The 13,080-nt window shown below is 58.0% G+C and overlaps 1 protein-coding gene across 1 annotated transcript in view; it reads left to right on the top strand.

Moving 5' to 3' along the window:
- SRCIN1 (SRC kinase signaling inhibitor 1) overlaps positions 1-13,080 on the top strand; it is a 72,694-nt gene that overhangs the window by 2,963 nt on the left and 56,651 nt on the right. Inside the window, 1 exon segment of the mRNA XM_045299328.1 lies at positions 5,260-5,322. Within this exon segment, the coding sequence (XP_045155263.1) occupies positions 5,260-5,322 (63 nt within the window).

Here is a 13,080-nt window from a genome sequence, read left to right as displayed (position 1 = left end):
ACTATTATGGTTTGTCAGCTTTCTGGGTTATTGAGTCCAGGCGGAAGGGGTCTGCTGCGCACTTGCATGTGAGAGTGAGTGTGTGGTGCCCTTGGTTGCCCATCCCCGCCCTTCACCACAGCGGGCACCTTGCTCTGACTTTGGGCTTTTTTTCTCGCCTCAGGCCCTCCACTTACCCGCCACTTTACTCTCTGCAGAAGGTTCTAGCATCCCATTGTCAGGAGTGGGGTCCTGGTCCACTGTTCCCACACACCCATCAGACCCCCTTCCAGGCTCCGAGGGGGCTAGGGAGGACCGAAGCGAGCCGGGCCCCATTTCCCAGCAGCTGGAACCCCACCCCAGCCCTGGGACACTCTGTGCACAGTGCAAACCCTCCCTGTGCCAGACAAGACGTCCTGGGGAAAGCTGTAGGCTGGGAGTCCAGGAACTTCCTTCAGCACCTTGCTCAGTGCCCAGATGCCCTGTGACAGGACTGACCTTGGAGCCATCCTTTCCTCACCTGTGAGATGACTGGGGTGGGCTCTGCTGGGTCCCTCCAGCTCTGATACTCCAGCCCTGGGGTGTCTCTTTTCTGAGCGATTTGCATATGCTTTGCATGTATCCAGGGTGCTTGCTTGGAGGGGGAGGGTGCCCTGAGACAGATAAGGTGTCCCCCCCCCTCTGCATTCCACACCCCTTGTAGACTGGCCCTCACATCTCTGCTCTGCAGCATTCCCAAGGAGGTGGGGGATCTGGTCCCCTAAGTTCCAGCCAGACTGCTGGCAGGACCCTGGGGCCCTGGTGGGGGGACTGCCTGTCCCCACCACTTCTGCCTCAAAAAGCCCAGTGGAAAACCAACAACCCCAAACAGAAATAATTCCTGTCAAGTCCTTAACAACCCATCAACACAACTCCCTGCCATCTGGTTGGCTCCTCCCCTAGGGACACAGTGGGACAGGTAGGATGCCCGTGTGGGTTTCTGAGACTGTCACTCCACTGGAGTGGAAGGCCCTCTCTTCTCGTAACCACTCATGGCCACCGCCATGTATGTCCGTGCTCCGCAGGGTTTCCAATGGCCGTGACCTTTCAGAAGTAGGTCACCAGGCCTTTTTTTGGAGGTGCATTGGGGCGGACTCAGACCACCCACCTGTTGGTAACTTAGTGCTTAACGGTTGGTACCACCCAGGGACTTCTCAAGTCGAGAAGTGGTGTTGGGTTCACCTGTCACCCGAGGCTGTAATGGGGCATGAGGAACCTTACTGAGGCCTGACCCTCTGGCTTTGAGGCCTCCCTAACCCATCCCCTGGCCCTGACCACCATCAGAAGCCAGGAACTTAGCTTGGGTCATCCCTTACCCGGATCCCAGGGCAGGTTCTGCTGTCTGATACCCACTCTGCCCAGGCACCCAGGGGTGTGTGGGGCAGGGGGTGGGGTAGGGTACAAGTTGGGCCTTGGAGACAGTGAGAGAGGAGTAGGTCTTTACCCCTCTGGGCCCTGGCTGGGCACCTTGTGCAGGGACATCATGGAATGGTGAGAACCTGTGGAATGGGTGGCTTTGCAGACGGACCAGCATACCCTTCAGCATCTGGGAGGGGAGGACTGGGCCAGAGGCAATGGAGCCGGAGGGCTCAAGGGTAGACTTAGAATGGACTGTCTCCAGGAGCTGATTCGATTCAGACCATGGACCTAACCTTGTCCCCACTCAACAAATGACACAAGTGTCTCTGAAGCCAGAGGGGGCCTCCCTGGGCCCCAGTCTCATGGTTTTCATGGGGATGAGGAATTAGAGGGACAATTCCCAGGAGAGCCATTTCTCCCACCTTCACCACCCCTACCCCACACTGGCACCAGGCTCAGGGCCCAGCCATCCTGAGACACCCTGCCCTTGTCCTCTCTGCTGGCTGTGGGGGTGGGCAAACAGAGGGTTTGGAGGCCGGGAAACCTGCTCTTCCCCCTCCCCCCTTGCTGGCTCTGCATAGGACAGCTTGAGAGGAAACCAGCCCACGCTGCAGGAGGAGGGACTGAAGCTAGCTCCAGGGAGGAGAAGCTTCCCAGAGAGTGAAGGGTGGCCCACCCTGGCTGGGGAGCTCCTGCAGTGCCTTTGCATTTGATACCTCAGTGATGGGGATTAGAGTTGTCAGGTGGGCAGGCAGGGGACTGTCTGAGTGACCTGTGACATGACCTCTGGGCTATCCCAAGGAGCTTGGCGGATCTAGTTTAACCTCTTCTGATGGTTGGGGGCCATGATGGGGAGGAGTCCAGGGCTGCCAACCTGACCCAACTGCAGAGAAGGGGAGAGAGCAGGCCCTGAATCCACCAAGGCTGAGGCAAGTGTCCTGAGAGAGCGCTGGGTTGGTGTCTGGACCCTGTCTCCCCATTGCTGTGTGACCTTGAGCCCTGAGTTGCCACCTCTGGTCTTCAGTGTCCTTGGTGTGAGAAGAGAGGGTGGAACTAGGATTTCTAAGGCCTCTTCCAGCTGTCACGGGTTTTCTTCACCTCCTTCCCTCCCTGAGATAATGTGCGCTTGCCATATGGAAGGTGAGAAGAATATCTCCCAGTTCTAAGCTACACCAGAAAAGATGGCGCTTCGGCCCAAGAGAATATTGGTACTCCTACATTTCACCTTACAAACTGCCCCTCCTGCTCCGAAGGTACACCTTGCCTAAATCCCTCCCACCCGGGGGTGGAGAATGGGGGGACCGGTAAGGGAGTGGCTGGAGGATTCAACTGTCCTCTGAATCATAAGCTCATTGCTTTCCTCTCTTCCCAGCAGAACTGGCTTCGCATATGCTCCATTCCAGACAGGGGTGGTGGTGTAATCCAGTCCATGTTTTCCTCTACCAAGGCTCTACAGGCTGGTGCCTCAGATTGGGGGGGGGGGGCCCAACACCTCCTAATCTTTTCCTGGCTGGGCAGCCACAGCCACCTGGTCTGGTTGCCTGCATATACAGGCACGGAGTACCTAAGCTGAAAGGAGTTGGGTTTTCATCTGCTTACCATTCTCACCTCTACCAACATCCTCTTCCCTTCTTACTGACTTCCTTTTCTGGCCCCTGGCCTCCTCCCCCTCCTTTCCCCTTCCCCGCCACAGAGCGCACTGGAGACCCTGGGCCCAGAGACGCCTGCAGAGGCCCTAGCATAGAAGGAAGAGAGGGCTGCCCTTTGGGAAGGGTGTGTGATCATTGCAGGCTGAGCCCCAACATTTGGCTTGCTGGAGAGAATGAACGATCCAGCTTCTTTGGGAAGGCATTGCATGGCTGACCAAAGCCGCTCCACCTGCTCCCGGCCCTGCCCTATGCCTGGACAGGGCCCTCGATCCTGCCCCCAGCACCCTTCTAAGTTGACAATTAGGGCGATGTAGGGGTTCTAGTTAGTAAAGTAAGAAGGGACTTCTTCCAGGATGGAGGTGCAGTGGAGGAGAGGGGCTCCTAGAGACCCAGAGGCAGCTAAGAAAAGCTAGACCGTCCCCCTCCTGGATTTAACACCTGATCCCTGATCCATCTGGAACTGCGAATGAACAGAACAAGATGAAGGAGAAACCCACCTTGTGTCTTTAGGAAATGCTAACGGAGCGCGGGGTGGAAAGACTGCATTCTGGGCAGACTGTGGCGAGGGCACTGAATGGGAAGCATCCAAAGACTGAGGACAGTGCATGGGAGGTAGTTTGGCCTGTGGGTTAGGGCTCAGCCGCTGCTCCCCCATCCCTGTGTCCCTATCTGTCCTTCTGTGTTTGCCTCTGAAGCCGTGTCCTCACCTGTGTATTGAGGATGAGAGCTCTGGCCTGCTCACAGGCATCCCAGGAGGAAATGGGGGCGATTCAGGCATAGTCCCTGGCTCAGCATGCAGCCTTCCATAAACAGTGATCCGGCATCATCATCACACTGGTACTCCCCATTGTTCAGCCAAGGAGGTTGGAGGCAGGGTCACCACGCAGGAAGAGCACCTGCTGGACTTTCCTAACACCCCCCTAATCTCCCACACCTGAATCCTCTCTGCAGCCTGTCTGCGCTGGCTCCCCAGAGCTGCCGCTTTGGGAGGGTGGTAAGGAAGCCTCCTCCAGCACCATGCGTCTGCCGTCAACCACACCCATCCACCTGCCCTCCCTTACTCTGCCCCTTCTCACTCGCTCCTTCTTCCAGAAGCCCTCTGGGGCTGGCTACCTTTATGAGCATTCCCGGATTCTTTCCCCCTAGACAATGCCCCAACATCTGCATGTGACAGCTGCTTCTCCCTGGGACGTCCATGTATTGGGTAATGGGTGGGAAAATTGGAACCATGAGATTGGCAGGGGGCTTTGAGAATGCTTGCAGGGAGACGTGATGTGGGTATGGATGGGCCTGAGCCCAAAAAGGGAGGGCTGTACTGGGGAGGTGGGGCTGGGGAGGGCCCCCCAGTCCCTCCACCCCCCCACGCCACAGTGTCTCTGCAGGCAGGAAGGGTCTGGAGAGGTGGCAAAGAGGCATTGCAACAGGAAGGGGCAAGGGTAGATCTAGTAAGGACCTTGTGGCTGGATGAGAGGGGCCAGCCGTGGTGGGAAGTAGAGGGGGCTTCTGCCCTGGGAGGGCTGGGCTGGCTCGAAGGAGGCAGGATAGAGTTGGGCAGTATCTGTGACTTGTGGGCAAGAGGGCTGGTTTCCTGCCCTTCTCAACTGAGTGTGAATGCTTGCTGGGTGTGAAATGCCTTTGCTTCACACGTGTTAGGAGAGGGGTCTTCCTCAGGGCTGGGTGGTGGGGCGCAGGGCAGGGATGGAGCAGATGGGGGTCCCCTGGACTGGAGAGAGGGTTGTTGATAGAGCCAGAAAGGCACGCCCCTCTGACTCAAAAGCCACCCACCTTCCAGAATGGGTGGCCCTGGGCTGGGGGAAGCCAATGCGCTCTCCAGGAGCCCGTTTGGGACTTGGCATGAGCACCCAGGTGAAGAGTCTGCCTGGCTTCCGGGGAGAGAACCAGGCCTGTCTGTCTTGAGGGCCCCATTCTGGGAGCCCTGTATTCCCTGTGCTGTTCTGGTGTCTGTCCACCTGTCTGTCTCCCACCAGTGTCTCTAGCTCCTGAGCCCCTCCTCCTCCTCTGACACCCAATCTCTATCCTGCCTGCCCCCCTCCCTAGACCCCAGTGACCCCAAAGGTATAGCCCCTAAGGCTCTGCCCTGCTCCCCACCCTCCCCCAGGGCCCAGGGTCTGAGCCCCAGCAGCTTCCACTTTGGGAGTCTCTGTCCCGCTCCCTCCCCTCCACCCTGGAGGCCTTCATTCACGACTTTCCTCCTTTCCTGTCCCTCACCCAGGGCTCCAGCGTGCAGCGGGAGGGAAGCCTGCAGGACTCTGTTCCCTCTGTTTAAAGTCTCCAGGTTAGTAAGCCAGGAGGGAGGCCCCACCCAGCACCCAATGCTCCTTAGCCAGACACCCCTCCCCAGCCAGGAGGGACAGCACTGAGGGAGGGGACTGCCTCTGGTGGGCCCTGGCCTGTACAGGGGAGGGGGCTAGAGAGACCTGGCTCTGGGGAGGGCACCTGGCCTGGAAGAGAATGTGTCTGTGTGTGCACGCGTGTGCATGTGTGTGTGTGTGTGAGCACGTGTGCATGTACATGTGTGTGTTGTCTGCAAAGCCCCCTTGGAGTCTGGGGCTGGGGAGGGAGTGAGCAGGGGGGAGTCTGTGTTCCAGTGCTGGCCTGTGGGTGGGGAATGGGAAGAGAGGGGAGCCCTGCCCTGGACCTGTACAGCTCCGTTTAGTTTTAGGCATTTGCAAATCTGTGGTCTCATTTCATTTATTCAAGCATTTACTCATCTGTTCACTCATTCAACATTTAATCAAGAGTTCGTGAACACCTTCTCTGGGCCAGGCACTGGGTTAAGCTCAGCTTCCAGCAGCGACCAAGACAGATGCTTCCTGATGAGCAGATAGGGGTTAAGGGGCTGACAGAATCCCTCAGCTGACTGCTGGGTCCCTGCCTCCCACTGCAAGGAGCTAAGTCCACAGACTGCCCCCAATTGTCCTGTTGGTATCTCTTCTCCTTTGAACTCTATGTCCCTGTAGAGTGTTGCCCTTCTGATCATGTCCCCCAGGAGCAAGCAGGGACTGGTGACCCTGAAAAGTGGGGGGGGAACACTGTTGGGCCAACATGGGAGGAGGGAGACTGGACAGGGGATTCTGCCTCCTCCTGCACCCACAACCACCTCCCCTTCCCAAGACCAGTAGCCTGGAGCACTGGATTTGAGAGTCAGCTAATGTGGGTCCAAATCCTTACTAAAGCCATTTTTTAGCTGTGTAGCCTTAGACATAAGGAGCCCTGATGACACAGTGGGCTAACTGCAAGGATAGCAGTTCGAAACCACCAGCTGCTCCCTAGGAGAAAGATGAGGCTTTCTAGTCTAGTCGGTCAAGGGTTACCCTCTGGGAAACCGCAGGAACAGTTCTCTCAGGTCCTGTGGGGCCCCGGTGGGCTGGCGGGCGAGGACTCCACGCAGTGCGTTTGATTTGGTTTGGCGCCTTGCACAAATCACGGTGCCCCCTGAGCCCTGTAAAATGGGACAAGAACATGAAAAGCAGGGGCCTGTCCAGAGGCCGGACCCCAGCAGAGCCATGTCGTTGTGGGTGCCCTGCCTGTGCCTGCGCCCTGCCTTGGGAGCTGTTCCCCTTCAGAGAGGGGCCCAGGAGCCTCCTCCTCGCCTCCCTGCAGCCCCCCCCCCCCATGTCAGTCTCCCTGCCCCTCACTGTGCTGAGCTTCCACCCAATCCAGGCGGGCAGCCTGGGGAGGCAGCTCTCGCCGCCGCCGCCGTGATGGCTTTTTAATAACTTTGCTCCGAGACAATCTGCAGAACGCTCGTTTGTCGGCCTCTTAAATTAAAATTACCATCTTCCTGAAAGAGCAGCGATGCCCAGCGATGCCGCTACCCTCCCGCACCCACCCGCCGGCTGCTGCCGGGAGAAGGCAGGAGTCGCTTGGAGACCGGAGACCGCAGGCCTGGCCCTCCAGCCTTCCCGGGCTCTCGCGGAAGGGTGCTCTTCCCTAACCCTGCCTCTGCCCCTCAGCTACAGGGAGCTCATTGTCTTTGAGGATTTCCTTTCTACATCTGTAAAGTGGAGGCGCACCCACCCCGCCCAGCTGCCTGCCTGACCACCCAGGGTGGCCTTTAGGGAAACCGCTGCTCCAATGGGTAGTGGTTACACGTTGCGCTGCGATTCCTATGGTCCGCAGTTTGAAACCACCAGCAGCTCCGAGGGAGAAAGACCGGACTTTCTACTCCTGTAAATAGTTACAGTCTTGGGGGTGTCGCTATGAGTCTGTGGCAGTGAGAATACCCCCTCCCACCCGCTGAGCAATGCGTGGGGAGAGGCACCCTCAGAGACTGGTGGGAAGCGCCTCTCTGCCCCTCTGGGTTTGGCTCCAAGAGGCCCAGGGTGCTCGCCCTCAGGGCTGGGGGTGGGGGGCTGGCCCAGGGTGTGGGAGCTTATGTGCTAAGGTGCCCTGGTGGCTGTCCTGTCCAGGAAGTCTTGGACTGCTTACCCTGTGGTCACTGGTTTAAAAAATAGTAATCATGCAGACCTGATGACACGGTGGTGGTGTAGTGAGTTATGCGTTGGCTTACTAACCACAAGGTCAGCAGTTTGACTCCACCAGTCTCTTTGAGGGAGAAAGATGAAGCTGTCTCCTCTTGTAAAGATTTATGGCCTTGGAAACCCGGCGAGCAGTTCTAGCCTGTCCTATAGACTCCCTTTGAGTCAGAAGTGCCTCCGATGGCAGTTTTGGTGGTGGTAGTGGTGGTGACATCCAGGGCGAAGCGCCCAGCCACTAGCTAAAAGGTTGACTGTTTGAACTCCCTCTGGGCCCACCCCACACCCGTCACAAGAGGACTCCACAGCAGCAAACACCAGTGATAAAAATACAGTGAGCGGTATTACAGAGGAGTCCTGGGAGCCACAGGCTCGGTTGAGTTTTGCACAATCCACCCTCCCACCTTCCCGCGATCTCCCTGCTGTTGTCTCTGCTGGACAGGGGAAGAGACAGGCCAGCAGGGTTCAGTAATGGGTCCAAGGTCACACAGACAATTCCAGGCTCCAGCACCACAAGCCACAGCTTCTCCTGCTTGGCTCACCACCGGAAGTCCTTATCAGGTCTAGCCTTAATCCTTCACGCTGTATCTAGAATGGTACCGCTTTGCCGTTCGTTGAGCCTTCCTGCAAGCGGGGTGACTCCATGGTTTATGCCATGGAAGATCAATTCTGGGGTCCCCCCTCCTTCTCCCAATCTCCTGCCTGGTTCGACCCAGGTGAACAGAGACGAGGTGAGAGAACTCTCATTTCAGATCTTCCTGTTGCAGCACACCCCCATCTTGGGCAAAGGATTCATGGGGACAGGGGTGTGACTCAGTGACTGGGTTGTGACAGTGGGTGCTACCTGGTTGCTAGACAAGTGACAGGGTGGGGGTTAGGGGGTGCCATATAGCCCAGCTCTATCAGTGAGTTTAGCCTAGGATGCTATGCTGGAGACAGGGAGGGACTGGGGCTGGGCCCTGGAGCAAGCAGGAAAAACCTGGCCTACTTCTGCCATAGCCAGCCAGGTGCCTCACCAGCTCCTGTCAGGCTGGCCTGTCCCCTCAGAGCAGGAGGGATGCCTTTTGAAGGCACACCTCCTCTCTGAAGCCCCCTGGCCCTGTCAGCCCTTCCTTGGACCATGGACTGTCGTTATCACTGCACCTAACGGAGCCAAGGAGCCCATTTTGTTGAGCTGGGGGTGGGGTGGGGATGTGGCACTAGGCTCAGTGGGCTCAGGGGCAGGAAGTGGATGTGGAAGAGGGACAGTAGGGAACAGTGTAGACTGTGGTGAGAAGGGGAAACACACGTGCTTCTTAAGGGCACTACAGATCAGAGAAACAAAACGAAACACTGCCAGCCAAACAGAGGGCCCGGGCCCAGTGTGGCCCCCATGGGGTCCTCCCTGGCACCTTAGCTTGGCGTCCTGACATGACCTTTGTTGTTAAGCGCCATTTGATTTTTGCCTCAGAACCACCTCCTGTGACAGAGTAGGACAGGTTCCATAGGTTTCTCTTAACTATTTTCTTTCCAGAAGCACAGTGTCAGCTCTTTCTCCCATGGACCCACCTGGGAGTAGGGGGTTCCAATCACCAACCTTCAGTCAGCTGTAGTGCTTAAGCACATAGTCTGTGTGCACGAATGGATGTTGGGGGAACGTGTGGGCCCACCTGGGCCAGGTACTGTGCTGGAAACTTTTCCCACCTGGTTTCTTTCCATTTGTGCTCTGTGCTCTCCATGTTCTGGATGCTGGGGAAACTGAGGGCCACAGAAATCAAAGGACTTGTTCAAGGTCACACACGGGGGAGTGACCAAGGTGGGAGCTGAGCCTTGGTCAGTTGTGTCTTTCCACCTGCTCTGCTTGGTCATGGGTGTGTGGACGCACCACACCTGGCACGTGCATGTGAGCGCCCGCTCTGAGCCACAGGGAGCACTTTTGTGGCTAGTGGCCACCCGGTCAAGATGCATTGCACACCTTGCAGGGAAGTAGGGCTGGAGGGGGAGAGGGCTGTAGATGCAGAGGGGGGTGAGAGAGGGAGCGTGTGCCCCTCACCCCAGGGCACCCCTCCTCCCTTCGCTTCCAGTCTCATCCTGGCAGCCTGGGGATAGTGGCATGGTGACAGGTGCCAAGCCGCAGCAATGACAGCGCTGCTGATTCCTCCATAATTACTGTCTGATGAGATGCCAGAATTAGCCACCGAGTGAGCGAACCCGGGATGCAGACGCACAGGGCATGATGCAGGGAAGCAGCTGGGCGTGGGGAGCCGCTCTTTCCAGCCTCGGCCCTCTGGCAGGGTCAGCACTCGCCAGGAGGAAGTAGGTTAACAAGGAGGAAGCACGGTGTGGCTCTTATGCATCGTATTGTGTGGGCTTGTGGGTTTTCAGAGTGGCTGGGCAGGCCATCTGGGGCCTCAGGCCACAGGCCAGGGAATTACAAGCAGAGCAGACTACTCCCACAGGCTCCAGGGCACACCCTTTGTTGTTTGTTCACTGAGGCTTGGGCCTGCCTGGCTGGGAGCAGACCCTTTGGGTCACCAGCCAGGCCAGACATCAGAGGACAGATGGGAGTGCTAGGTGGGACAGACAGGAAAGGTTGGCCCCTGAGGCCCAAGGTCAGGGGCCCGAAAGGTACCTTCTGATCTCAGAGCAGTGCCACCTTTGCCCTGGGCATGTGCCATCCCTGCAGACTCGCTGGGGGCAGGAGGGCTGACAAGGACACCTTAGCAGCAGGGGTTGGGAGGTGTCACCTGGGGGGTGGGGATGGGGGTATCAGAGCTCACCAAGACCATTGTAGCAATTTTGAAGGCCATCCTCAGAGAAGGTCTTCGACAGTCTGGGGCTTGTCCAACAGAGTGCGGTGCAGGTAACCTGGGTACTGGAAGCCAGGCCACACATGGAAAGACCTGAGATCTTGAGGCCAGAAGAGATTATTGGGGCTCAGGAGCATCCATCCTGCTCTGAAGGGAGAAGGCTTGGCCCTCCCTGGGGCCCAGGCCGAGAGCAGGGCTCAGCATAAGGAAGCAGAAACACCACAGGAGGACTGGCACCTTGGATGTAATGAGTTCCCCATCCCCGGCGGTGTCCAAGCCCCAGCTGAACAGAGCTCCTGAGACTGGCAGGGCTTGCCGTCTCTGTGCAGCCTGGGGCAGAGTTGGGAGGCTTCTGTACCCAGCTGGGGTGTGAGAAGAGGGGGTGTGGAGAGGTAGGTCCTCTACATGTTCTTTCAACACCGAATGGTCCCCATTTCTCAACCTAGCCTCCTCCAGCTCTCTCTGGAAGCCTGTGCTCCCTGCTCACCCCCACCCACCCTAGGTCTCCATCCCCTCCCCCAGCCTAGGGAATAGCATTCCCGTGGCTCTTCCAGCCTGAGCTGTCCCTTAGGAGCAGTGTGGTTCCCAACCTTCCTCATGCCTCAACCCTTTCAGACAGTCTCTCATGTTGTGGTGACCCCCCAACCATAAAATTATTTTTGTTGCTACTTCATCACTGTCATTTTGCTCCTGTTAGGAATCAGGCGACCCCTGTGAAAGGGTCACTCGACCCTCAAAGGGCCCGCGACCCACAGGTTGAGAACCGCTGCTTTACAGGATGGGGAAGTGTTTGACTGTACCCCAAGTAGGTAGTTGGAGAGACAGGGGGAAGAGGCGCTGGCCCAGGGGCTTGACAAAGACGCAGCATCAGCATTTTTCCCAGGGGCAGAGGAGAGAAGGAAGAGCCATGCTGGGAGGGAGCCCACTCCCGCCCTCCTAACCGCACCACTGAGATCCTATTCCTGGGCTTATCAAACCTGTGACCTTGTGAAGGTCACCCATACTGAGCCTCAGTTTCCTTGCCGGTGAAACCACGGAGCGGAGCGAGCAGCTCACGAGGAACTGTGAGAGAAATGCACAGGAGTGAGAGCGTGGATGGGTGTTCTCGGGAGGGGACCATTTCACAGCGGGCCTTGAATTCCCAGTGCCCAGGGAGCCCCAGGCTGGGCCAAACCCCTTCACTCAGGACCAAGGGAGGGTGCGTTGAACTGAGAAGGTGGTGGAGCCCTTCAGCTGCTAGAAGGGAAGGCCATTTCTTCTTCCCTGGCCTTCTAGCCTGGGCTCCGCCTGCTGCTCTGCTGTGAAGGCTCAGGTTAGACAGACAGTAGAGAGCTTGTTGGCAAGGTGTCCCTGGGCCCTGGTCCAGCCTGGCTCCCAGGGCTGCTCGAATGGCCCCAGTGACCAGGCAGGAGACGTGCCGACTTGCCTGTCTATGCCTGCGCCAGGCTCCAGAGCCCTCTTGCCCCACCCTCCAGAACGTCTCATGATACTGACCTTGGGGTCCCTAGAGAGAGGAAATAATGGGGTGCTGAGCAGGCTGTCTGTTCTCAGCTTGCAAGGCACTCCAGTAATTAACCCATGAGGGCTGAGCCACGGGGCCCAGCAGTCCTGTCCTTCGCCCTTCAGTAGCCAGTGGTGGCAGGCAGGAGGACCTTCCCCCCTCCCCCTACCCCTTGTGGAGGGCATCGAGCATCTGTGGAGGTGACACAAGGGTTGTGGGGGCCCAGGTCTGGTTGGTTAAGCATTGGTCTGGGAGGGGTGGTCTTGAGGTCATGGTCAGCAGAGAAACTCTGAACTAGGCAAAGACGGGGAGGGGGGTGAAAGTTGGCTTGTTGGATTCAGGAGGTGCACATGGGGGCTCCCCACTGTCTCTCACGCCGAGCTAGAGCTGCGTCACTGTGGCACTTCACTCTCTCTGGGGGGCATGAAATGGAGTGATGTGGGGGGGGCAAGGTAATCTAAAACGGCAGGGTGGTATTGGTGCAGCGACTCAGTCCTGGCTCAGCCTGCTATCCCCTCTGTGTGGAGATGCCTACTGTGTGGAGGTGCCTGCACAGTGAGGAAGTTGTGGCTGGGCACGCGGGGGTGGGCATGTGCCTGGCATGTGGCCATGTGCTGTGGTGGACAGATGTGACCATCGGAGTGGGCACCTGGGCGATTGTGCTTGCAGGATGGAGACGCTGGTCCTGGGGGTTGGGGGAGCTGGCTGGGGGCCTGAGGGAGAACCTCATCCTGAGCAGACTGTGCCAGGAGATGGAGCCTCTGAGGAGACTGTCCAGAGTCTGGGGGGCGGCGTGGGGTGGGGGCTCGGGATGGGTCTTACACGGGGATGGGTCCATGGATGGATCTGGTGCCCACTCCTCACTTCCAATCGACTGGGCTGTCTCCCGGTGGGAAGGAGATGCCCTCTGCCCAGGCATGCCGTCAGCTCCAGGTGGTTTTAAGGGTATGGCCAGGGTCCTTTGGGTGGCACCATGGCCCGTGTCCTATGAGTTGGGCTGTTAAAGGCAAGGTCAGCAGTTTGAAGCCATAAGTTAACTTTGTCCTGTTGGGTCCCTGTGAGTCGGAGTCGCCTGGATGGCAGTGAGTTCAGGGTGTGTGTGTGTGTGTGTGTGTGTGTGTGTGTATACACACGCTAATGGCTTCAGGCCTGACTGGAGTGCTCACTGGGGGGAAAGGGCACATTGGCAGCCTCAGAGAGGTGGCAGTGCCAGGGGGACGGGCACCCACGTCCTCCCTCCCCACCCTCCCGTGCTCTCTCCTTCC

This window comes from Echinops telfairi, unplaced genomic scaffold, assembly GCF_000313985.2.
Source record: "Echinops telfairi isolate 266 unplaced genomic scaffold, ASM31398v2 ScPeMD7_7458;HRSCAF=8496, whole genome shotgun sequence".
NCBI lineage: Eukaryota > Metazoa > Chordata > Mammalia > Afrosoricida > Tenrecidae > Echinops > Echinops telfairi.
Note: the sequence above shows the minus strand (reverse complement) of the source record. Positions and strands in the feature narration are given on the sequence as shown.